The sequence below is a fragment of the Guillardia theta genome, assembly GCF_000315625.1.
Source record: "Guillardia theta CCMP2712 unplaced genomic scaffold GUITHscaffold_3, whole genome shotgun sequence".
NCBI classification, from domain to species: Eukaryota; class Cryptophyceae; order Pyrenomonadales; family Geminigeraceae; genus Guillardia; species Guillardia theta.
In genome coordinates, this window is record NW_005434671.1 from 946696 (window position 1) to 970117 (window position 23422).

The 23422-nt window shown below is 50.1% G+C and overlaps 6 protein-coding genes across 6 annotated transcripts in view; 3 read left to right on the top strand and 3 right to left on the bottom strand.

The window, feature by feature from the left end:
• The window catches only part of GUITHDRAFT_132263 (hypothetical protein), a gene marked incomplete at both ends in the record, with an annotated part of 3123 nt that extends 2209 nt beyond the window's left edge, over positions 1–914 (top strand). The window contains 5 exons of the mRNA XM_005841484.1: positions 221–244; positions 270–339; positions 512–591; positions 653–779; positions 844–914. Of these exons, the coding sequence (XP_005841541.1) occupies positions 221–244; positions 270–339; positions 512–591; positions 653–779; positions 844–914 (372 nt within the window). The remainder of the gene's footprint in view (positions 1–220; positions 245–269; positions 340–511; positions 592–652; positions 780–843) is intronic.
• A 1833-nt stretch (positions 915–2747) lies between these two features.
• GUITHDRAFT_160701 (hypothetical protein) lies at positions 2748–5059 on the bottom strand (the record flags this gene model as incomplete). The annotated part of the gene is made up of 11 exons (XM_005841485.1): positions 4504–5059; positions 4301–4447; positions 4210–4250; positions 3966–4035; positions 3845–3910; positions 3710–3755; positions 3451–3491; positions 3362–3403; positions 3026–3075; positions 2873–2980; positions 2748–2820 (listed from the first exon to the last, which is right to left on the bottom strand). The coding sequence occupies exons 1-11, from the start codon at positions 4939–4941 to the stop codon at positions 2748–2750; spliced, it is 1122 nt and encodes a 373-aa protein (XP_005841542.1). The 5' UTR covers positions 4942–5059.
• A 981-nt stretch (positions 5060–6040) lies between these two features.
• Positions 6041–10737, top strand: GUITHDRAFT_100037 (hypothetical protein; the record flags this gene model as incomplete). Its single annotated transcript, XM_005841486.1, has 39 exons — positions 6041–6051; positions 6111–6147; positions 6191–6232; positions 6282–6320; positions 6373–6426; positions 6832–6915; positions 6975–7008; positions 7058–7137; positions 7201–7274; positions 7325–7394; positions 7447–7491; positions 7540–7578; positions 7635–7673; positions 7721–7762; positions 7812–7860; positions 8140–8188; positions 8227–8256; positions 8314–8371; positions 8422–8491; positions 8529–8593; positions 8649–8685; positions 8739–8792; positions 8850–8897; positions 8948–8978; positions 9041–9097; positions 9146–9164; positions 9214–9273; positions 9323–9370; positions 9422–9500; positions 9545–9741; positions 9877–9975; positions 10033–10068; positions 10118–10174; positions 10230–10259; positions 10312–10350; positions 10397–10432; positions 10479–10550; positions 10596–10646; positions 10690–10737. 39 exons carry the CDS (start codon positions 6041–6043, stop codon positions 10735–10737), a joined length of 2109 nt encoding a protein of 702 aa, XP_005841543.1.
• A 170-nt stretch (positions 10738–10907) lies between these two features.
• Positions 10908–11666, bottom strand: GUITHDRAFT_132266 (hypothetical protein; the record flags this gene model as incomplete). Its single annotated transcript, XM_005841487.1, has 3 exons — positions 10908–11263; positions 11308–11371; positions 11421–11666. 3 exons carry the CDS (start codon positions 11664–11666, stop codon positions 10908–10910), a joined length of 666 nt encoding a protein of 221 aa, XP_005841544.1.
• Positions 11667–14789: 3123 nt separating this feature from the next.
• On the bottom strand, positions 14790–15279 carry GUITHDRAFT_55628 (hypothetical protein; the record flags this gene model as incomplete). The annotated part of the gene is made up of 2 exons (XM_005841488.1): positions 14790–14908; positions 15126–15279. Coding segments are annotated over 2 exons (273 nt in total), but the record flags the coding sequence as incomplete, so codon positions are not given.
• Positions 15280–17640: 2361 nt separating this feature from the next.
• On the top strand, positions 17641–21144 carry GUITHDRAFT_100039 (hypothetical protein; the record flags this gene model as incomplete). The annotated part of the gene is made up of 11 exons (XM_005841489.1): positions 17641–18030; positions 18073–18300; positions 18353–18441; positions 18494–18538; positions 18593–18654; positions 18703–18782; positions 18827–19036; positions 19089–19235; positions 19745–20155; positions 20310–20948; positions 20998–21144. 11 exons carry the CDS (start codon positions 17641–17643, stop codon positions 21142–21144), a joined length of 2448 nt encoding a protein of 815 aa, XP_005841546.1.
• Positions 21145–23422: the final 2278 nt, after the last annotated feature.

Consider the following 23422-nt stretch of genomic DNA (forward strand, 5'->3'; position numbering starts at 1 on the left):
GCCCCCCCTCCTCCTCCTCTCCTCTCCTCTCCTCTCCTCTCCTCTCCTCTCCTCTCCTCTCCTCTCCTCTCCTCTCCTCTCCTCTCCTCTCCTCTCCTCTCCTCTCCTCTCCTCTCCTCTCCTCTCCTCTCCTCTCCTCTCCTCTCCTCCTCTCCTCTCCTCCTCTCCTATCCCTTCCAATGCTTTTCTTCAAAATTGCAGTTGACATCATCTTTTCCAGGTTCTCCAGATCATTTCAGACAAGGTGACAAGTTTGATACCTTTTATAGCTGAACATTCGTCAGCGTCTTGCAAGGCGAGGAGAAGATATCGTAGTGAAGAACATCATCGTGAAATACGGTCAAGTTATCATCGTCATCTCGTCAACTACATCTGCATCTACATCTATATCTACATTTACACCTGCACCTACACCTACACCTACGTCTGAATCTAGATCATCTACATTCTTATCACCCCCGAGCAAAGATTGCACGGCCTCCCTTGTCAAGGAATCTGAAGTTTCACACAGGGAAGCACAGAACAAAGACGGCTGAGATCGATTCAAAGTTCCACAACTGGTTTCTCGACCATCAGGGCGACTTGTGGTGGGTAAGAACACTTGCAACCTGACGGCTCGAACCAACCTTACAGCTCTGATGCCATACCTCAGCTTCCTCCTCCTCAAGTCCTCCTGCACCTGCTGCCCAGCAAAGGAAGGGATCTTGACCTGAGGAGGAGGGACCTGCTGAAAAGACCGTTCGCCTCCGCCCTCGACGTTCTCTACCATGTCTTCGCCGGTGATCCCTTCTCCTCCTCCCTCCTCCCTCCTCCCTCCTCCCTCCTCCTCTCTCCTTCCTCTAGCGGTGAAGAAGGGCCATGACCATATCTACTCGCAGCCGTCGAAGCGAGCAGGGCAAAGAGTTTGGGTATAAACACTTCATCCCTCCTTTTTCCCCCTCCTCCACATTTCTCATCCGCACCTTCCAGTGCTATTTCCCCCAATACTCTGACTCCGAAAACTTTCTCAAGTACTCAGCCGTCCTTCCCATTCATCTCCTCAATGCTATCACCTCCTCCCTGTTTCCTTTCAATTTCACTCCTCTGCCCTGAGTGTCTGTTGCTTCTCCTCCTGCTCCTGTTTCTCCGCCTCCTCGTCCTCGTCCTCGTCCTCGTCCTCTTCCTCCTCCTCTCCTCTTCCTCTCCTTTTCCCATCCTATCCCTCTCCCCTGATTGTCCTTACAAGTGCAAGTTATCGCCATGGGACTGGAGATCGCATGTTTCACCCGCCAGCATGAGGCGGCTCGATTACTGCAGGTGACACAGCACGAGACGTTTTGAATAATATCCTCCCTCCCTCTCCTCCCTTCTCCTCCCTGTCCTCCCTCCCTCCCACTTGTCCCTCCCTCTTCTCCATCCCTTCCTCCCTCTTCTCCCGCTTTCTCTGCCTTCCTCCCTCCCTCCCTCCCTCCCTCCCCCGCTCCCTCCCTCCCTCTGCCTATCTTCCTCCCTCCTTCCCTTCCCTTCCCTTCCCTAACCTTGCCTCTCCACTCTCTTCCTCCATTCCTCCCTCTCCTTCTCCAACTCTTCATCCTTCTTGAGCAGCTCACCTCAGCAATCGTTCATCTCAGAGTTCTTCAAGAAGGGCCATCGACCAGCGAGTTTTCCACTGCAGTCTACAGCCCCTTGCGATACCTCGACAGTCCATCATGGTTGAGGAGGAGGAGGGAGTTGGAGTCAGAGAAGGGAAGGAGGAGGGAGGAATGGGGAGAAAAGGGAGGAGGGAGGGAGGAGAGAGGAAAGGGGAGAAAAGGGAGGTAGGGAGAGAGAAGGGAGGAGGGAGAGAGAAGGGAGGAGGGTGGAAGGACCTCTGACGAGTGGCTGCTGATTCTCTCAGACCTTTGAAGTTCTAACCGAAGAGAAGGCCAGGTTGGTAACTTCTCTTTCCTCGCAAGCCCAGCGCTGATGGAACACTCAGAAGTGCGATCGAGCCCGTTGTTGCTCTCGCCGAGATCGAGGACAAGGACAAGGACAAGGGCGAGGAGAGGAAGGAGCAGGAGGAAATGGAGGAGAATGCTATGGAGGAGGTTGTAGATGATAGACGAGAGGAGGAGGGAGCAGAGGAGGAGAAAGGCTGGGGAGCGAGTGAAGTTGACCAAGGGCAGATGAAGGAGAGAGCGAAAAGTGCAGTCGAGCTTCTGGGCTTTTACCATCAAGTTGTGTGGAGGTGAGTGGGTAGAGGAGGAGGACGTTTTGGATCCCTGGAGAAATGGGAGGAAGGGAGTGGAGAGGAAGAGGAGAAGCGAGGAGAAGGGTTAAGGGGAAGCAGGAGGTTGTTCAGAGGAAGAGGAAGAGGAAGAGGAAGAGGTAGTGAAGAGCAAGAGCAAGAGGTGGAGGACGAGGAAGAGGACGAGGAAGAGCAAGAGGTGGTGGAAGATGAAGAGGAAGAGGAAAGGGGATGGGAACATGGAGGGGGCAAGAGGAGGGGAGAAGCTTACTTCCTGCTCAGGTACCATGAAAATATAATAAATCATTAAGTGGAATGGGAGGAAAGAGGGGGAAAGACAGGAAGAGCGATTCATTTATCTCCACATGCTCTCCTCCACTCTTCCAAGACTTCTTCGCTGCGGAGGTGAGATCAAAGGAGAGCTTCAAGAAAGAATCTACAGATGAGGAAAGGAGGAGCAGAAGGAGCAGGAGCAGGAGCAGAAAAAGAGGAGAGAAGGAGAAGGAGAAGGAGCAGGAGGGAGGAGACGAGAAGCAAGCACTCACCCGATTTCGACTTCTGTGGAGTTGGAATTCCCCGACTCTCCCTCGGATGAACTCACCTCGACCCCCATCCTGCTCGGGCGTCAGGCAGGCAGGCAGGCAGGCAGGACCAAGTTGCCCTCACTTTTTCAGCTCCGTCTCGACAGACACAGTCATCGAGCTTCTCTCACTGTTGTCCCTCTTCTCTTCCTGCTCCTTCATCTCCCGCAGCTGCAGCAACCTCTCCTCCATCCTGCTTGGCATGTCAGCGGGCAAACTTCAGCCCCCATCACCGCACTTGACACGTTGATCGTTCATGTACGTGAGCTCCTTCTGCAACAGCGTCGCCTGCAGTTGGAGTTGAGGGATGAGAGAGTCGGCGAGAGGCGTCAAGTGACACACGAGGTAGAGGGGAAAGAAAAGTAGAAAACCCGACAGGAAGGGTATGATAGAGGCAGAACATGGAGGGAGGGAGGGAGGGAGGAGGGGGGACAAGACCTCTGTCATGTAATTGCAAGACACGCAGGCTTGCATAACGAACTCAAGTTCGAGCTGTCCAGGAAGGCGCACTCTCCGCAGGATGGCAAGCTTGGAACAACGTTAATATCCTTGTACTTGACCTCCACCTCGTCACCTCTTGAAGAGCTTTCTTGCCTTCATGCATGTGACTGCAAGCCTGCAGGCTGCCTCAAAGACAGATAAACTCATGGACCTCAGCTGCACCTCGAAGAAGGATATGTAGGACTCGTCGTTGGGAATGAAACCTACAGTGCCATGAGAAGGAGAGCGACGGTTGTTGAAAGCGTGAGCAAGAAGTTTGAAAACAAGAGCAAGTGGTGTGAAAACAGGAGCAAGAGGATTGAAAACGAGAACCAAGGGTTGAAAACGAGAACCAAGGGTTGAAAACGAGAACCAAGGAGGGGACCCAAAGGCTCAGAACAGGAGCAAGAGGTCTGAGAGGATCCGAGGGACCGTCGCTCACCACTCGATCGCATTTCTTCGAACAACTCGATCAGAATGCTCCATTCCTGCGATTGTGCGCAAAAGGCGATGAACTTGAACAAAGAGCAAGTCAGTCGAGGAACTGGAGCTTCTCCCTCCTATCTATGGGAAGTACCATGTCGTAGACCTCGTCGTTGAGCGAAAACCCCATCTTGAGAGACTTCTGCAGCACGGAAACTCCCTGCAAGGTAGCTGGAGCGTCAAGAATGTTGCCAGATAACACAGTCGGCGCGTACAAGAGGAAACTGTTTCTCCTCGGTCAGGAGGTTCAACAAGTAGCCGATCGTCATGTATGTTGGGGCCATGCTGCAAGTCAAAGAAGTGATCTCAGCAGAACAGACGACGCCGCATCACAGAACGGCGAAATTCAGCGTTGGGGTTACGCTCTAGGGCACCAGAACGGAGGCACTCGGAGGAAACACAGCAACCAGCCAGGCAATCACAGGGCTTCTCATGTCTTTCATCACAGTCTTTCATCACCTTTGGTTCTCCATGAACTGGAACAGCCCCAGCGCTGCAGTCTGCGGCCAAGGGTGTTACAACAGCACAGCCACCCCGTCCAACGACTCACACAATTCTCCCGCTTGCAGCAGAGTTTCATGAGAAACTCACATAGCTCAGCGTCGACCGTCAAGTTCTGTCGCTCACGAGCCAAAAACACTTTCTTGGTCTCCTCGTCCATGGGAAACATAGAGAGGTCAGTTGGTATCACCATATCCTGGAAGATCCGAGTAAATCTAACAGTAACTTCTGCTAAGATCTTAGTCTACTCACGACATCGGAGGTAAGGTTTTCGTGTTCGAGATTGCCGCATGCAGGGCAAAGCTCTGCAGACTCGCTCAGTTCACGCTCTTTGGGATCGCTCTCCTCCGTCGAGGAAACGGAAAGGTCGAGGGAGGAGCCCTGGGATTCATCGGCAGAAATGTTGTAGTCATCCCTAACAGCATTGAAAGGGCCAGCTTTCTGTTTGTCGGACAGGTTGTCTGCATTCTCATTTATATGCTCGTGTTTAGCCTTGCTCCTGAACCTCTTCGATCGTTCGGTCTTGTTCTTGAATGCTTCAGGCACGAAAGATCTCTTTTCTCCCCCTCTCAACTCCAGCCTGAGATGAACGTTGCGAGTTCCTCTTGCAGGGTCGCATGTGACAAGAAGGTTTCCAAGAGCCAAGATCAAGAGCAAATTCTGCATGGATCCTCTGCTAATCAAACTCATTCCTCAAAACCATGCAGCCTGATCCGGCCAAGTCCGAAGGCTTCGAACTAACGGAGCAGACACGGATTTATCCAGGCCTCAGCCCAGTGACATCTCCTCGCATCCTCATTTCCTCTTGGATCGTCTTCCCCTCCTCCTCTCCTCCCCCCTCTCATTTCTTCCTCTTCCTCTCTCGCCAGCCTCATGACTCCTCTCAGCGCCATCAGACGCTGTTCTACAAGAGCCATGGCATTGCGACTGATCGCCTCTGAGGCAGCTTTCCTCTACTAGTCTAAGATGGAGGGCAGCATTTCCAATTAGGGCCTCGGAGTTTCAATAGGCCGCCGCGAGACCCACTGTACGCCGGACCGGGGCGGCGGGTCCGAGTGACTGTGACTGTGACTCAGTGAGCCGCCCGGGCCGCAGGCCCGGACCGGGCCACAGCCTCCGGGTCAGTAATTCGGACGCCACTCGGACAATTAGAAATGCCAGCCTGACAGCCGCTTAGTGACGAAATATTACGGCGGTACGGTAGCGCGGGGGGCGTGCCAAGGCTGGGGCTTGAGTGACTGATAATAGATACTAGGCTGCCAAGCAGATTCAACTCATTCAATTTTGAGTAAAGACTGAACAGGGCTGAGCCGTTGAGTGACCGCTCGGCACTGCACCCCGGGCCGGGCCCGGTTGCCATTTGACTACAGACAATATAATTTTTGACTATGAACGTGAATTTTCACTATAAAACCTGTATATTTGACTATATTGATAAAACTTGACTATAATCGAGGACATTGACTACAGGGGGTCGTGCGGAGGGGAGATGGCGGAAACGGCGGAGAGGACGGCGACGGAGGCAACGATGGGGAAGTGAGGCAGGGCCAGATCGGGGGGGGATGGTGAGCGAAGTCCATCTCTTGTCGATGGTGAGGACACTTGTGAGGGTCTGTGCGTGCAGTCAGAACTCAGATTTTGAGTAGAACATCTTGGTGCGGGCGGGCGCTGTCATGGCGGAAGTCAAGTAAAATCGTCTTTCAGGAATGTGAGATGATGATTGTGATCTTTAACTCTTCTGTGTTGATCAGTAGTTGTTTGATATTGCTCTTGTTCGTGATATTTCTTTATGGAAGTTCGGTACCTTTCTGATCCCGGATATTTTCGCTATTCCAGCATTGCTGAACAGTTGAAAACAGTTCGATGATGCAAGACGTTGAGATGCAAGACGTGGAGGTATAGCTTCATATCTTTGCCACTGGGAGTTTCTTTTAATCAGAATACAATGCAGGCCACAAATGGAGGACACAACGTTGCAAAGGTGCTCGCATAAATAACAGCGCCTCAACTTTTGACAGCCTTGTGACCAGACTGGAACCATCCAGATAACTCCCTTCAGGATCATGGCGGTTGTCTTGACAAGAGCTGACTGACTGCGTGCCTCTTGACATTTGAACGTAGCGAGAAGACATAGTTACAGCCAAGAGATCGAGAAAAAGGGCTCGCTCCCCTATAGTGATGAAAGGAGGTAGGGGTTTATGCTGATTCCTCCCATGCTCTGCGTCAACGCCTCTCTTATTCGCTGCCTGGGACAGACGAAAAGTGGAAACGAGGAACGACATGGTCTCTGGAGGACACATCGAGTACCGATCTACCTCCACATGAACGAGTTGTAACGCTGCTGCAAACAGTCGACTGGATCGCAGACTCGGTCCGAAACAAGAAGGAGAAGCAATCATTTTCCGAATGGGAAACGAGCAAAGGGCACCATCATGATATGGATAAATGGCTCTCCCATATAATCTCCATGCGGTACAGTCCTAATGTCTTGCCACAGGGTCATGAAACTAAACTTGTACGTCGAGCAGGCAGCGGACGCAATTTTCCAATTTTTCGCCTAGAACATCTCATGATGCCCAGACGGTGGATGACAACTTACTGGACTACAATGGCCCGAAGACGCTGAAGGATCTGATGATCGAAGCTCGCATGCGTGCACTTGACGTCAGAATTGTTTGAGAGTTCTGGTTCGAGAGACTTGACGCAATGTTCTGAATTTGCAGGGGCTGGAAGTGAATGCGAATCGACAACTAACAGGTCCGATGTGATACCTTGATGATGCATATATTGCTGATGCTGTATACAGATGAACCAGTACGACAGAAGGAACGTCGTGACGTCATCGCACCAGGGCTACACGCCGTTGACCGGCTCAAGAGCTTGCCGGTATTAAACTTGTTTCCAGTGCGTCACCAAGATGGCCAGTGGTTCTGAAGTTTGTTTTTTCAGGTCTCATTCACAATCAATCTGTTTCCCGGAGGATTCTCTATCGATGGGATGACGGAAGCGCATCCTTACGACCAGTATTGACTCGCTTTGGACCTGACGTTCCAACTGATGTGGCTTGGACTAGACACTCAAGAGATTTTTTGAAATGCCTGGATCTTGGTCGGCTGCCAGGAGACATGATCATGGATCGCTGCGTGAGTCAAACTGAAATGAAAAGAAGAAAGGTTGTTCTGAGGGATTTGCCAGGGCGACTTTGAGTTCCAATATTTCGACGGATGCCTGATAGTAGAGGTACTGAGTGAAGATTTTTGATAGCCCATGACACCCGATGTACTTCAGATCAAAGATCATCGCATGCCCAAGCAATATGATCTCAAGGTGCGTGATAAAAAACCGAATCGTGCAAGTTTTGCTGGCTGAACTTGTGGGAACAGCCTCACGTGCATCGCGTTGTGCTACAGCCAAGCAACCAGGTAGGGTGAGTGGCTGACGGCTGACAGTCCCTGAGATTCGATGTTAGTCCGTCGCGAATGACTTGAAGGTGATCTGGCACCGGAACCAGGTGACTCAGTGAAATTTGATGCTTTCATCACTGACGAGATTGCGTGCAGGGTCTGTCACTCGACGACATCTTGCAGCTGGAGCAGAACATGCTTATGGGTTTGTTGCATTGCTGATGTGCAAAAGTGATAATCGTTCGACCTCTACAGCGCTTCAACCTTCAATATGTCTTGATCCGCACCCAAGGTTCTGCTTGACATTTATCTCGCTCCGTTCGTCCTCAACTCATGCTCTCTATCGTTCATTCGTTTTCTTTCATTTTTCTTCAATTCTTATACTCTCAGTTTCCTGTTCTCTTTCTTAGACTTCCTTGTCTTTGTCCTGACCCTGCTTTGCTACTCAACATCTTTCGACAGTGAATTGAATTTTGCAATCCAGGGTCGGAAAAGTCCTCAGCCTCATCTCTAGAAGCTTGCAACGCGTTCATGTAATCTTGCGTTCTCCTTGTTTCTGCCTCTGACTCAGAGCTCAGGTTTGGCATCCAAGAAATGCGAGGTGAACCACCTGAGGATTTCCTGAGTCTCTTCATGTTGTGAGCTTGTCCCTATCCAGGCCCGAATTCAGCAAATTCCGGAGGACGTTTGACTTTGAGGCGATGCGCAAGATGCATGTGAGATATGTTTCTGTTTTCCCAATCTCTTTATAACTGTTTGGTGCCAGAACACTATCTATAATTGGAATCGTGATCCTAACGCAACACAAAAACTAGGCAATCTTCTGCTTATTCGTGGTTTCTTTGAGCCGTAGGCTGATTGATGGCTCCACAGAGAAATTGGCTAAGACCAGGGCGATGCGGGTGTCCGGTATCAGAGGATTCCTTCAGCAGCAGCATGTCAGTCACTCTGACATGCACGAACATAAATTTCTCACTCTCCCTGTTACTCCAGGAGTGGGAGGAGGCGGAGAAGAACGAGGCAACTGCAGGTCTGGCGTTTACTGAACATTACCTGTCTCAGCAGTTCTGATCTCCTCTGCAGGAGTCTCTGCGATCCTCAAATTGTTCAGCTCGAACGGAGGCCAACAGCAATCAGGTGAAGCTTTTGAAGTTTCTCAGCTCCGCCTCTTGTCAAACGTCTTCGCGTCATCAGGCGCTTCAGGCACGTTGGGCAGCCCTCCACCACTGGCCACACCGAAGAGTATGCGTGCTCTTGCTTTCTGAGTCACTTCTCCTCATTGTCACCTGCAGTGGGATTGAACTCGCCAGGGCCGATGAACCGGTCAGATCTCCTCGGGATAGAAGGGGTGTCGTATCCTCTTGACGTTCTCTTTGCTCCTTCAGGGCCCTTCTCGTTCGGGAATCGATGGTCCCTGGGGCTCCCGCAGAGCGGCAGATGAGGTAAGCATGCTCATCGACCGTCTCGTCGTCCTCTGACCTTGTCTGCAGGTTCAAGAAAGACCTACAAGTCCGCTTGCCTTTGAGTGGTCCGCTAGCTTCTTGACACTTTTGCAAAGGTCTCTTCCATCTGGCTACAGGCAAAAGCCCCTTCCTCGTACTACGTGTACATGCGGATGGTAAGGACAGAGCTGCCGTGTTGAGATCGACCTTCTTACCTTGTTTCAGGAGGATGTCACCAAAGAAGGAAAGATTGTCGAGGGCTCGCAAGCTCAGGTGACCCTCTCAGCTTGATTGCATGAGACTTCTCGTGACCGTGAGACCAAGTTGCCGGCAAGTTACATCGGAAACAGCCAGAGTGCTCGCAGGTTCGGATCTCAACAGTACGACATCATGGTCCGCGAAGGTCGAGGTAGGGATGGTCCTCCACCAGACCTCAAGTGCCTTCAGGTTGGCAGCCGCTCTCAGACTCCCACATTGGCAAGAAAAGGGAGGCAAACAGCCCAAGCTCCTCGAGCATCCCACCGCCTTCTACTGCTGCCACCGTGAAGTTTCTTCATCCCGTTCCCTTCCTCTCACTCCACAACCACCAGGGACAGAACGGAAGCACGTCAGCCCCTCCCTCTCAAGTCTTGAGCACCAACCCGGTTGCAGCAGGTGACGAGAGCAATCCTGCTCTACAGAGCCGCTTGATGACATGTCACTGCAGCTCGACACCCACCACCGACAACCATCAAAGTCGCCACACATGACGTGACTCGTCCTCCTGACTTGATCCGCAGAGCCCTCCTGCACAGCACGCCAAGGTTATAGGAAGCAGCCCAACCCCGAGCGCTCACCCGGCGGCGAGCTACCCGCCTGGTGTACCAGTGCGCCCTATGGTGAGCGAACTGCAATGGCTTCAAGGGCTCCGAGCATATCACTGACAGCTGTGACAGACTGCTGCCAACTCGCGTCCAGCTGGCAAGGCAGGGGTATCCCTTCTTGCTCCTCCTCGTACGCATGTCGGCTCATGGATCTTAGGTTCAGCCACACACTCTGCCCGGGGGAGTTTCAAGCATGTACACAGGAGCCACTCAGGTAGATTTATGTCCACCCCCCCCTCTCTTGAATCGCTCAGCCTGTCTCTTGTCAGGCTCGCCCCTATACAGCTCCTGGTGGCCAGGTGAGCCAAGTTTCTCTGTCCTGGATTGGCCCGGGCTCACCCTTGACTTCAGCGCAACATCCCGACTTCAGCAGTGCCGCATGTTCAACCAGTGAGACTTGGCGGCTCTGTTCTCCTCTCTCACCTCGATCTCGCAGGGTCACGCCTACCAGTCGGGAGTTGTTCGTCCAGCGGTGACACCTTCTCGTTGCGTTTGGTCGCGTTGACTCATCTCAGCAGGGAACTCCAGTGTCCTCTGCTGCCGCTGCCGCTGCCGCTGCTGCCTCAATGATGCATCGCCCGGGAGCAGGGGTGAGCAGAAGCATTCGAGCTTGCTTGAGGTGACGCTGAGCTCAGGTGGTGGGGGGGGTGGGGAGCTACGCAGGAATGGCGTGCCAGCCTCCTCAGGTAGTTGAGTCAGAGGTCTGAACAGCAGCTGATGGTAAGACAGATGAAACAGAGCGGGATGCCCGGTCCGAAGGATCCCCCGAAGAAATGATGCCGAGCGACGAGCGAATGTTATTTATTCTTGCAGCACGACGAACCTCGACGGCTGTTTCGCTTGATGTACATGCATTTACAGCGACACTTGCCATCGAGTCTCAATAAAACTTGTCAAAATTTAGAGCGGGCGCTCCTTCCTAAGCTCTGGATCCGTTTCCTTCCCTCCTATAATGCGGCGTAAATCCAAGTTGTCTCAGCGTCGTCTGACGCCTCCCATACTGAGCCCGACCACAGCGTTTGAGCTTGTGGAGGGGGGAGGAGGGGCTCCAACTGAATCTTACTCTTGAGGACCTCCAGGCCCTCTAAGATCCAGACTCCCTCCCTAGCTTGGAGCTCCATCAGCGACCGAGCGAAGCCTGCCAGCTCCTGCTGGATCCTGAGCTGGTGGCCGTAGGCATCCTTCCAGCTGTTAAAGGAGTAAACCTGCAAGCCTATTGCCCTCTTTCTAGCCGCGTTGAAGAAGCTGATAGTCTGCCTCCTTGCCTGAATGACCCAGCCCTTCCATGAGCCCAGCGCCCGTTCTGGTCAGCAGTAAGAACAGGCAGCGAGAGCTCAAAGGGTTCACCTGATAGTCTGCGCTGCCTTGTCAGTAGTGTCCGCACGATTCTCTTGCTGTTCTGCATGCTCGCCTGAAGCTTCGTCAGGCAAGATCAGGGATGCAGATTCCATGGCTGATACCTGGATGTAAAATTTCCAGTATCGGATCATCCGCTTCAACTTCTGGATCCTCACGTACTCCTGGCAGGTAATCCGCAGCCTGTACTTCTTCTTGTGGTGAATCCACTGCAGAAACCAGTGATGAAGTTCTTTCGTCTTGTTGTTGCTCGTCAGTTTCAGAAGCCTTTGATGCAGCGACCGTTGGTACTGACAACATGAATACCAAGAGAGGAAATGGCTTGATATCCTTCTATCTTCCCAGTTCATCAACAATAAACTGAGTTTTCTCCTTTTCCAAGTCGATCGCCTCCAGTATACGACGCAGAACACTTGTAGGTCAAAATGTCGTCTTCTTCGAAATGCCCCGATCTTCTTCCGATGACTTCTCCTGGTACGCATGTAACCATGCAACATTTCCATATATTTTCTCGACAGGAGTTGATGAGATTTGATATTTTCCGTCCGCTTAATTTTCTTGGCTTGCTTTGACAACAACCAAAATCTCACCCAGTACAAAAATGTTCGACATAGATTGTATTGTATATGAAGTATCCAGCCGGACCTTCGCTTCCCTTGACTTCCGGGTCCCAGCCGTTCTGTGTTCTGTACAGAAGCTGCCTTTGCAGTTAAAATTGAGCCTTCAAGATTGCTCAGACTGCTCCAAACATTGAATGCATGTGCATTACCATCTCCGTCTGAAGTTTCGTGTCGCCAGAGTGTGAAGACTTTGAATACACAAAAATCGCTTTTCTTCTGCTGGAATCTGCTTACTATCCTCTTCTGCATTTGCCTCTCTTGAACATAACGGCTCCATTCAATCATAACATTTCGCGTTGATTCACTTTTCGTATGTGATGCATGCATAATTTCTCGTCGCCAAATTGTCCAAATAGTCTGAAGCGACTTACGTGAGAGCTGATTCTCGACACAATCTATGCAGCAGCAACTTCATTGACAAATCAGTCTATCACTGTCATCTCACCGTCAAGCTTGGATCTTTGCTGAAGTAAACGATGACAAATAAACCTCAGGCGACTTGATAAAGGGTCAATGACACAGAGAGAATGTCATGCAGACGTACCTATTGTCAAGAATTGTGTTGTTTAGCCGAGAGGAGGAGACCTCCGCATTCCATTCTCGAAACATTTTCAACAACAAGAAACGATTGTTCTTGTTGTCGATCACGCACTCCTTTTGGTGCAACTTGGCAAGCAATGCATCCTTTACCCACACATGGAATGTACATGAAACAAGCCGACGATAATGCTTGCTGAGAGCTCGACTTGCTTTCCTTTTTCGAACAGCGACCGTGACCCAGTGGTCATACGTGCATAGCATTGAACGACGGTTTTTGGAACTTGATGTCAAATCAGCTAATCTGTATCTTCGAGCAAGAATCTAACAAGTTATGTCATTGAAATGGACAGTTCCAATATCTTGAAATCACCTTCAAGGAATCGAAGCAGGTTCTTTGTATTGAAAAGGCTCGTTTCCTCGTCAGGCTCTGTAGAACTCTCGTCCGAAACTTTTTTTGGTGCCTGATGAAAACATAAATCTATGACCCATGCATATTATTTGGTAACCAGCTGAAACTTTTTACTATATTCTCAAGATCTGTTATTCGTTGTGTGTCCTCTTCAATCCGATTTTGCATTTTTTTGATCTGCAGTTTGTCAGCTCATGAAATCCTTGACGAAGAATTGTTGCTAACACCTCTTTTTCTGCAGTCTCTGCTCTTGCCTTCACCTCTAAGGTCATAGCTTTTTGCACAGCATGTGTCTTGAATGTGTGCGTCAGATCGATATCAAGCCTGGGTATCTATGAATTACCCTCTCAATTTGCAATTTGGCCTCCTCCAATTGTCTCTCAGATTCCAAGTATTCCTGGTTCATGTTCAGTTTCAGATGAAGCCAAACAATCTTACCATTTGAGCAATCTCTCTCTGCCTTTGAGAATGCAGCAACATGTACGCCGTCTTTTGGACTGGTGAACTGAAGCAGAAAGGAATCAAAGAATATATAACATCTGGTCTCCGTACTTGAGAGGTTTTGCTTGGGGATGGCTGATGCTATCCCTGCTCATTTCTAGTCCATGATGAATTGGAAATCTTAAGAACCCGAAGCTAAAATCAATGGATCGTTAGTTCTAAAGCCTTGTACTGCTGTGATGAGAAACCTATATACAAGATGAGTCCGACAGTATACAGCACACAACTCCAAGGATGATATGATGATGGCCTTGAAAAAGGAGCTGATGTGGTTTTCCATATCTCCATTTCTGCGATGACTTCTCAGCTCTGCAAATGTCTTTTGGCAGAATTCACCTTTTCAGAACATCAAGGTTCGCGATCAACTCTGTGTCTGATACACATCTGTCGAGAAATCACCGTCAGATTTAAGTACTAGAACAGGTGCTAGGATACGTGGCATCTTGAAAAGTGATGTTGTTCGAGAGTCCTTGCGAAGGATTCTCGTTCTCAGACCAAGAAGCAACCAGCTTCATATACGATGATGAGACAAGTTTGAAAGATGAAAGATGGCATGCATCCGCTTTCGCAACATGCCTTCGTATCTGTAAAAGATTGAGGTAAGCCAAAGTTACTATTTCAAATTCCTAGAAAACAAACGACCTCAGACATGTATTCCAGTTTCGATTTTGACGTTCCAACTTCACAATCCACATTGTAAACTGTCTGGACCACATGCTTTGCAAAGTCTTCTTCCTCCTTTCCAGCATCAAGGTACCTATCAAAGGATTCAGAAACATCTTCTCTTCTAGCCGCCATCTTTGCCTATTCTTCAATAGTAAGAGATCAAGTGATAATCTTAGAAAGTTGAAGATATTTTCGTTTTCTGAAAATTCATTTACATTCGGGTGAACATAAACAAACAGACCGCACCTGTTTTAATTTCCAGAGTCCCCGACGAAGATTCTGACTCAGCAAGATATTCTATTCTAAAGGACTGTCTTTGATGATGCTCGAATTTAGTAACTTTGAGGTAACTGAAATTCAGATTGCCCTCCATGTTGGACCCTAGCACAAAGGGAATTAGCCATTACGAAGTAATATTTGAAATGGCAGACGTTTGGATGGTGCAGTCATAAAAATTGTCCTCATATTCGAATTAAGAAGGAAAGTGACGTTGGAATGGAAAAACTCTCCATTTGCATACCTCACTTCCAGATTTATCTGTGCCAACAGCGTCACTTGTTAAATTCTTTGACCCTTGTTTTACCGTAAATGAATTTTCTGAAGCGGGATTATAGCGCAAAAAAAGATTTCCCTTGACCCACAGCTGCAGAGTAACACTTTTGGAGTTCACCATCTCAATGCCAAATCCTGCAAAGCAATGCTTGAGTTCTACATTGGTACGTGTTTGAATTCGGCAAACCATGTTTTCTATCGTTCTCGAACTTTCCCTCAAATATATCTCCATTCCTCATGACCATGGATCCATATCCGTGACGAAACCCTTTCTCAAACTGTCCTGCATACAGCCATCCAAGAGCTGCTGACTTCCACCTCTGCATTTCATCATTGAGCATCAACTGTCACAATCAGCCAAAGATCGTTGTCACCGGGGAGTATGGAGCACAATTCAGCCATGGTTGGTCATTGAAGTATGGACTGTCTTGGTCCACCCTTCTTCACAGTGAGCCGCTAAATTAGATTTATGGCACAAATGCAAACAAACCTAAAATTCTTTTCGTAGCCGAGAGAAGAACGGTGAAGATAAATACCGTACCCATGCCGAAATCCATCCTTGAATTGTCCACAATATGACGCTCCATCAAACCAGGCTTCGCGTCCCAAGCCGTCCTCCACTGCGCCTTTCCACATTCCATCATATCTCCTAACGTTACTCCAGTCCGCCAATCCAAAAAAGTCTTGCATCAATACTTTCCCACTGATTGTCATGTTTTTGTATTTTATCCTGTCGTATGATGATCGATGCACGCAGGCAACAAGGGAGATCTCACCCTTTATGTGAGTTGTAGATACTCTGGTTGGGATCATCATCCAATTGTTCAGAATAAAATCCCACAAGTTCGTCGGGATTCATCTCAGCTGCGGATTGAGAATCTACTGTCAAGCGACCAAATATTGACTTCTCTCTACCTTTGAATCCATTCATCTTGGCATTGTCTTCTTCCATCGACTCCATTATTTGTCCTGACAAGTTGAATTGGTATTCGACTAGAAAGATCAGTCTAGCATTGACTCGGAAGAGTCGCTAATCATGAGTCAGCTTTTACTGGTTCCATGGCTCCCAGTCTCACCTGCTTTCTTCAGTCTTGTTCAAGATCATTTCTTCTGCTTCTCATCTGTTAGCGTCATGTTCTGTCCTACTCCCTTCTCTCGTTGACCATCTTGCGCCATCAAGCGCCTTGGCGGGATGGAAAGCTTTGTCAGGAGGCCCCGGGCTCTGAAAATTTGGTCCCACAGGGCCCAGGGGGTGGCTCTCATCGGACCCCGGCCGGTGAGGCTGGAATCGTCCACCGGGAGAGGGTGGGGGTCCTAGTACTCACAGTACCCCACCCCAGGTCATGATGTGACGGTGGGTGGGGGTTGACGAGGGACCCTAATAAAAAAGCAACTTGCTCGACTTGCCCGGCCCGGTCCTCACTTCCGACTCATCGGACTCAGTTGTAACGGTCATATTGAAACCGTTACAAGAATGTCACGTCTTTTTTCTTTTTCTTTTTTTTCTTTACAGTATTCTCGATGCGGCCGATGGCTGAGGAATCGCACGATGGTCGGGGGGTGGACGCAAAGAGGGAGAGATGTAGAGACAGGACCTTATGGATTCAGAAAACCTGAGCAAATTCATACTCCCTGACGATCAGGCGCGTCTCATCACCACGAACTGCACTCAAAACATGGAAGCAAGCGATGAAAGTGTGGATTTCTGCAAGAGAGCAAAAGGAGGGATTGGAATGTGGAACGAGGATGAAGAGGAAGAGTGGCGATCAGAGGTGACTGTTATTGAACAAGAAATGTTTTATGAAAGGTTCGTGCAGGTGGGAGAGTCATACTATCTTGATATGCTCCGTGACATATCAAGAAATCAAGCTTATCGGGATGGGTTAAGCAGAGGAATTCTTCTTAAAAAACAGCAGAAGGGAAGTTCGGTCGCAGTCTTAGATATCGGAACAGGCTCAGGATTACTTGCTATGATGGCAAAACAGGAAGGTGCAACAGCTGTGACTGCATGCGAATGCTTTGAGCCCGTCGCAAGGTTTTGAATGACGGCCATGAATTTTGTAACTTGGAATACAGATCAGCCAGAAAGTGTCTTGCTGCAAACAGCCTAGATAGCGAAATCACTTTGATAACTGAAGCGTCAACGAAACTTACAGCTGAATGGATGAGGGATGGGCAAAAAGTGGACATAATCGTCAACGAATTATATGTAGATCAGCAAAAATCTCTGAGTGCGGATCTTCTAACATGTGCATACAGGACACTGAGCTTCTCGGTGAAGGAGTGTTGCCTACCCTCCGACATGCCCTAGAAAAGTTGTCAGAACCTGACTGTATGGTCATTCCTAGCCAAGCAGATATCATCTGCTTTGCGATGGAAAGTGAGATCCTCTCGCGAGGTCACTGAACATGCTGTTGAACTCAGCTCATCTGTTCCTTCTCATGATTTCTTGAAAGGTTACTACCCAGATACCATTTATACAGCGGTTGGGAATCAAATGTTTCCTTCAAAAGAAGCTCAGAATGTCACGAACTCAGTGATGTGTACGATGATCGCCGAATCCGTGTTCGTGGACAAACTGCTGTTGAAAGTAGATCATTTTGCATGTTAATCACCCGATCTGAAACCATCATGTCATTGTTTAGGGAGGAGGAAAATGTCTGAGTGAGCCGAGTCTTTGTCTTTCCATCGATTTCGCGAAGGTTCATGAGCAGGGGGTCCACCACGGTACAAGATGATCTGTCCTCCTGTATCAGCCTGTAGTTTCTTACCTTGCATTGGTGAAGGTGAATGGATAGATGTCAGTATCCAAGAAACGGGAACACTTCACGCTATCACATACTGGTGGGACCTTCGAATGTGTTCCGGTGACGAAAACCCTGAGGCTACAAGCCGCCTGTCCGAAAGAGTACTTACTTGAATGCTGTTTGCCCCAAGTCATTGATTGGTCATAAGGTAAATGACCGACCGTCTCAAGGAGTGCTTAGCATGGCGCCTGGAGCTGGTTGGAGAGATCACTGGCGACAAAACGTCTGCATGCTGGAGAGGCCACTCATCGTGGCAAAGGGTGACACGGTTGTCGTACGGGCTGTTCATGATGACTGGAGGTCAATCTTTCCATTTGTCTTCTGTTTTTCACAGATTTTCAGGATCTGGTTTGAGGCTTATGCCAAATCATCCTCAATTTCACTCGATGCTGTGCAGAGATTCAGGTCTGATCAGCCAGCTACGAAGGCAGACAGCCCGAGAGTGAGTTTCGGTGGACACAAGCTTCGAATGTTGGCAGACAGGGATGTAGAAATGCTGTACAGAGAAGCGCTGATGCAGCACGTGAAAAAAGACACTGTTGTTCTTTGTATAGGAGATGGCCATGCGCTCGGCTTGATCGCAAGCGAGCTGGGCTGCAGACATGTAATTGACGTGGAGGTGATTCAAGATTAGTGTGAGCTGCCATAACATTTGATTCAGGTGTCAGAAAACTCGTTGCTCATGGCCACCTCATGTTTTCAGGCTGCTGGATGCCACGAGAAAGCCAACGCTCTTCTTATACCGCAGTATTTCGAGAGCGCGGACGATGCTTGCGAAGTCCTCGAAGCAGAGCTGTCCCAACGGCATCTCACCGTCGACTTTGTCTGTGCAGATCCTTTCTTCTTTGAGTCCGGTGTTGGGGCGTTTGCTGGAGGAGGAGGGACACAGGTACTCACATGCAGAGAAATCTTCAAGGAGAGAGGAATGAGAGTACTTGCAGTTCAACAACCTGTCTTATTGGAAGGCTGTGGAAGCAATCAGGAAGAAAGTCTTAAAGCAGGACGTTGCCATCCTTCCTTGTGCTGCATCGTAACGCTTTCTTCTGCTCGGACAACTCATGACACGATTTCATCTCTTGCAGCATCAGGGGTGTTGCTGTGGAGTTTTCTCAGCTCAGGAATAGTCAGTGAGTCATCTAGCCCTCCCCCCTCCCCTTTCCGGTGTTGAACGATCCTTGTAGACAGCGAGTGAGGATGGTAGAGAACCTGAACCTGGAAAGCTTCTGCGACATCCAGCCTCTAGGTACATCGCAAGTCCCTGAGAGCTGCAAGTCTTAGTCAGAGGTCATAGGACTTGAGCCGCCTCCAGGGGTGGCGTACGATCTTTGGATGTACGACTGGCGGCCGCTCACTCCTGAATTTGCTCTGCTGGTAAGTTGGGCTGCCGAACCTGGGAAAGCTCAGTTTCATACCAGACGATGGATTTTGGTAGCGAAGTCAAGGACAAGCATCATGTGGAGGGCTTCACCTTGGATTCAGTACTGCCGTGCACTTCCGTGCCGAGTCTCAGCTTCTCATCCCCCGGCACCTGCCATGCTGTTGTCCTCTGGATCGACTGGAAGTTGACTGAGAACGTCTCTCTCTCCTGGGGTCCCAAGGAAGACTCGGTCGACCATTGCAAGCAGGTGAAACGATCCTAATCTTCCCTCTGTCCCTCCATTTCCACATTGCCGTTAGCTTGTGACTGACTGGCGGGCCTGTCTGCCTTCCCTGCAGATCGTTTATTTCTTCGACGAAGGAATCGCCGTCGACTCGAGCTCCAAGCTTCAGGTTGACGTCGGCTACTTCGACAGCTCCAGTTGTGAGTTCCTCGGCTCTTTCAGAGTGTCATCGTAACGTAGCCGCCGCAATGTTCTGCGCGGCGCCGCGTTCACAAGTTCGGACTTTTCCACTGGATCATATACCTTACATGAATCACTTCCTTATCATACGATCTGAACTTCCTTGTCAAGTTGTGGCATGATTTCACGTTAGTAAGTTGACAGTGCTACGGCCGCCCGGCCGCAGTGACGGACGGTGCCACGGTGAACGTGCGGCTCCGGCGGCCTGCTTTTGACTCAGTCCGGCCCGGGCCGCGCGGCCCGGTGCCGCTGTGCTCGCCGGGCCCCCGGGTCCGTCACCGTGATGCGGCCGGGGGGCTGCCGCAGTGCCCGGTGGCACCCACTGACGCGGCAGTCGGCATGCCATCCCGGAGTCCGAGCGTACTGAGGCTGAACCGCTCAGGCCGGCCGGGCTCCGACCGGAGGCCCGGACCGGGCCCGGCGGGCCCGGCTGTTCAACAGTTTACTACTCAGAATACTCAGGCTGAACCGCTTTTGACGCATAGGCTACAGGGGCCGACGAAGGGTCGTGTTTATTTCAGTCAACTGCTGGAGCGAAGAGACAGAGGAGGCGCCATGCAGGAGGGTCGCGCCAGGACGATGCTCGTGCGCGCTGGAGGCGCCGCCATCCTGGCGGTTGCTGTCGTGACGCTTGTGATCAGCTTCAGTGGATGGGAAGCCAAGGCAGAGGAGAAGTTGAGCCCTCTGCAGGTTGGCAGATATGCCGTTCGTGCTGAGCGACAGTCCCAGGACTACGACCAGAAGGCTGAGAGGCAGATTGCCTTCGCCAGTGACAACGATGATGCCGCTGCCGGCGAGAGAGATTTGGCTGCCAAGGAAGAGAAGCGTGCCAGACAATCCGCTTACCTTGCTGCTGATGTTAAGTCTCGCATCGACAAGATCTTGGAGGAAGGCAGAGATCAGGTTGGTTTTTAATTTTCAGGAGAGATGTGTGAATGATCCACAATGCATGTTCTATTGCATTTGTATTTTTTTTTTGCGCACTTGAGAAGCATGTTTTTGGTCTTCGCACTGGAGAAGCATTCGACAGACCGTGCTGACTTATTTCGGTTCATAGGTTAACCAGGCAACCAAGCTCAAGGCCAAGGCTGGCAGACTTCAGGAGATGGCCGCCGAACTTCTTGGCCAGGCTAAGACCGAGAAGGAGAGCGCAGCTGCTTTGAAGGCAAAGTACTATAAGACTATGGACGAGTACAGCGACGCTGTCAAGAAGATTGACACTGCCACGATGAATGCTCAAGAAATCCTTGATCAGATGAACGCTCAGTCTTTGACGCTGGCTGAGGTTGCCACTGAATATGGCACAGCCAGTGGACATGGAGAGAACCCAGGAGCAGCAGCAGCTGTTGAATTGAAGGGTGAGCTTCGCAAGGCTCAGCAGGATCTCGCCGCTATCACAGCGAAGAAAGCCAAGGCTGATGAGGAGACCGCCGATGCTCGCAAGCTTGCTGATCAGTACCAGCCCCTCATTATCGATGCGGAGAAGGACAAGCGTAGCTCTGATTTCCACTTCCAAGAGTTTGCGCAGCTCACCGATCAGGCGGATCAGCTCCAGTCTCGCGCAGATGCGCTCCTCGCCAGGGCGGACACCATCGACGGATTGATCCAATCCACCCAGTCTGAGCTTGGTGAAAAGAGGAAGCAATTTGAGCACTACAAGAACCGTGCTCAGACCGAAATGGCCATTTCTCTTCAGGTAAACTCATTGAAATGTGACGTAGCATCTCTTTTAACTCCGTTATCAGGCTGAGGACAAGGAGGCTCTTCTTAGAAAGCAGGCCAGAGAGGCTCGCTACAAGGCTGCAGAGCTTTCGGACAAGGCTCGTAGGTTGCGGGCTCTTGCACAGAGGGGGGTGAACAATGTGATGGAGGCAACTCAAGATGGCAGTTAAACTTGATGCTTTTTTTGTGTTGAACGGTTAAAGGGTTGCGTTTCAAGAAGTTGTTTAGATTGTGTCCGTGGATAGTCATGATATAGCACGATATTGCACGTTGTTCATTTTGCATTGAAAATTGTCTCAGAGACCATTGAAAGCTTCCTGTTCTGCTGATCCCACTTTCAACACCCACTTCATAGCCCACAGTTGAATCTGAGTAGACCATATTCCCTTCACGTCAGTTATCTATTCAACAGACAAACACACACACACTGAGAAGACTTCTACAATTCGAAAAATTTGCGTTTATTATTGTATCATGACGGCATCATGCTGATGACCTGCCTTCCTGCTTTATTTCCCCATTCGCCTGTTCCATCTCTCTGCCAGGGCAGATCCAGAATTCGCATTAAGTTGAAACATCTTTCGCTCAGCTGCGCTCAAATTTAGAATACGAAGAAATCGAATTCGGCTACGAAGAATCGGACTGAACGAGCGAACATGTAGATGCGAAGACAGCATAATCTCACCTGCAACTTTCTGCAGATGCTTGAATGCCGCCTTCACGTGGCCAGGAGAATCAGGAGTCTGGCCTTCAACACAGACAGGAGGAAGTCCATACTGAGATGATTCAATCAGTTTCAATTCCCTAACACACAGGATATTCATGAGGTTATATCAAGAGCATCGACCACAGCAGACATACACATTTTTCTCTCTCCCTTCCTCTCTCCGTCCCCCCTTCTCCCACTTCCTCTTCAAAGATCGAATAACACAAAGACAACACAGAAGACTTCATAGACGGAGAGGAGTACCTTCACAGGAAACGCCATGACGTAGCATTTTCCAGCCGGCGGTGGGGGCGGCATATCGCCAGCCTTCAGAAGCTCGAACATGGCGCAGAAATAGAAGGTACACCCCCACCCTCAATATGACAGTCTAGGAGGTGGGTATTTCAAATACGGGCACTTCTCCTGTGCGCAGAGGAGGTAGGGGTATTTTGTCAGGGAAGGAACCAACCCAGCGTGTTCGTGAAATGTGTAGAGGAACACTAACGCAATGATGAAGGGAGAGTAGCGACGATGGTGAGATGAGCGCTAAATCAAGCTTGTGAGAAGCAGAGATTATGACATGGATGATGCTCTCGGCTACACGTGCTCTGTTCTTCTCCGTCATCTTACTGTTTGCCACTTGTGCTGCTCTGCAAATCGAGATAGTTGAGCCCGCGCAGGATCATGTATTGCAGGATACCTTGGATGTGAAGTTTTTTACTTCATTGGACCCAGATGGTGGAGATGAGTTGCATGGACTGGTGTTTCAAGCTATGATGGATGGAACAGCTGCACCGTTTCCCTTGACGAAACCCCTTGACTGCCAAGATGGGTGCAAGGTTCAGCTTTCCACAGAGGGCCTGAGTGACGGACAACACACGTTTACCCTCCTGATAGGAAGGCAGAATGAATATGATTTCGATTTGTTTGCAGAGACATCGCTGGGCTTTGAAAAGATAGCAAAGACGAGCGAAGCAGAAGATCTCGGCGCCCGGGATCCGCCGACGCCACCGAAGCGGATCAAGCTGATTTCCCCAAAGAAGAACATGAGCTCTTTCATGGACCCCAACGACGTGAACATCCACTTTGTGGTGAATGACGACAGGCTAGGACAGAGTCATCATCTGTTAGTGGAGCTTGCGGGCACCATCTTGGCCGACAACCACCGAGCCCCTGAGTTCAGGGTTGCGATACCCCGGGTCTCCCCGAGAGATTATCTTCTTTCTGTCCATCTCATCCAGGATCCACAGAGCAACGCTCCCGGGAGCAGGACTGAGTGGACGTCCAACGTAGTCTTCTATGTTTGGCCTGATCACTCGTGGGCTCGAAACCACGTGGCGAGGGGTGAGGGCCTTACTATTGCCAACGCTGGCGAGTTTGCTACATTCACCATAGAGGCTCGAGATGGGCACGGAAACTTGGAGGAAAGGGGAGGAGCGTCTTATTATGTGAGATTGCGAGGCCCTTCCCTCGTGATGGGACAAGTTCTGGATCATCAGAATGGAAGTTACTCGGGAAAGTACTTCGTGGCTGAACCCGGGGAGTATTCGCTGGAGATCGTCCTGCACTACATTCACGGGAGTGGATTTCAAGATTTTGGGGAGGAGGAAAGCCAGGATGTTATAGGATGGAATATTGCTGGGAGCCCCTTCACTGTCAACGTGATTCCGAGCAAGAAGCAGATGCTGTATCATGTAAACCCCTACATGCACACCCCACTGTGTTCCTGCAAACATTGTGGC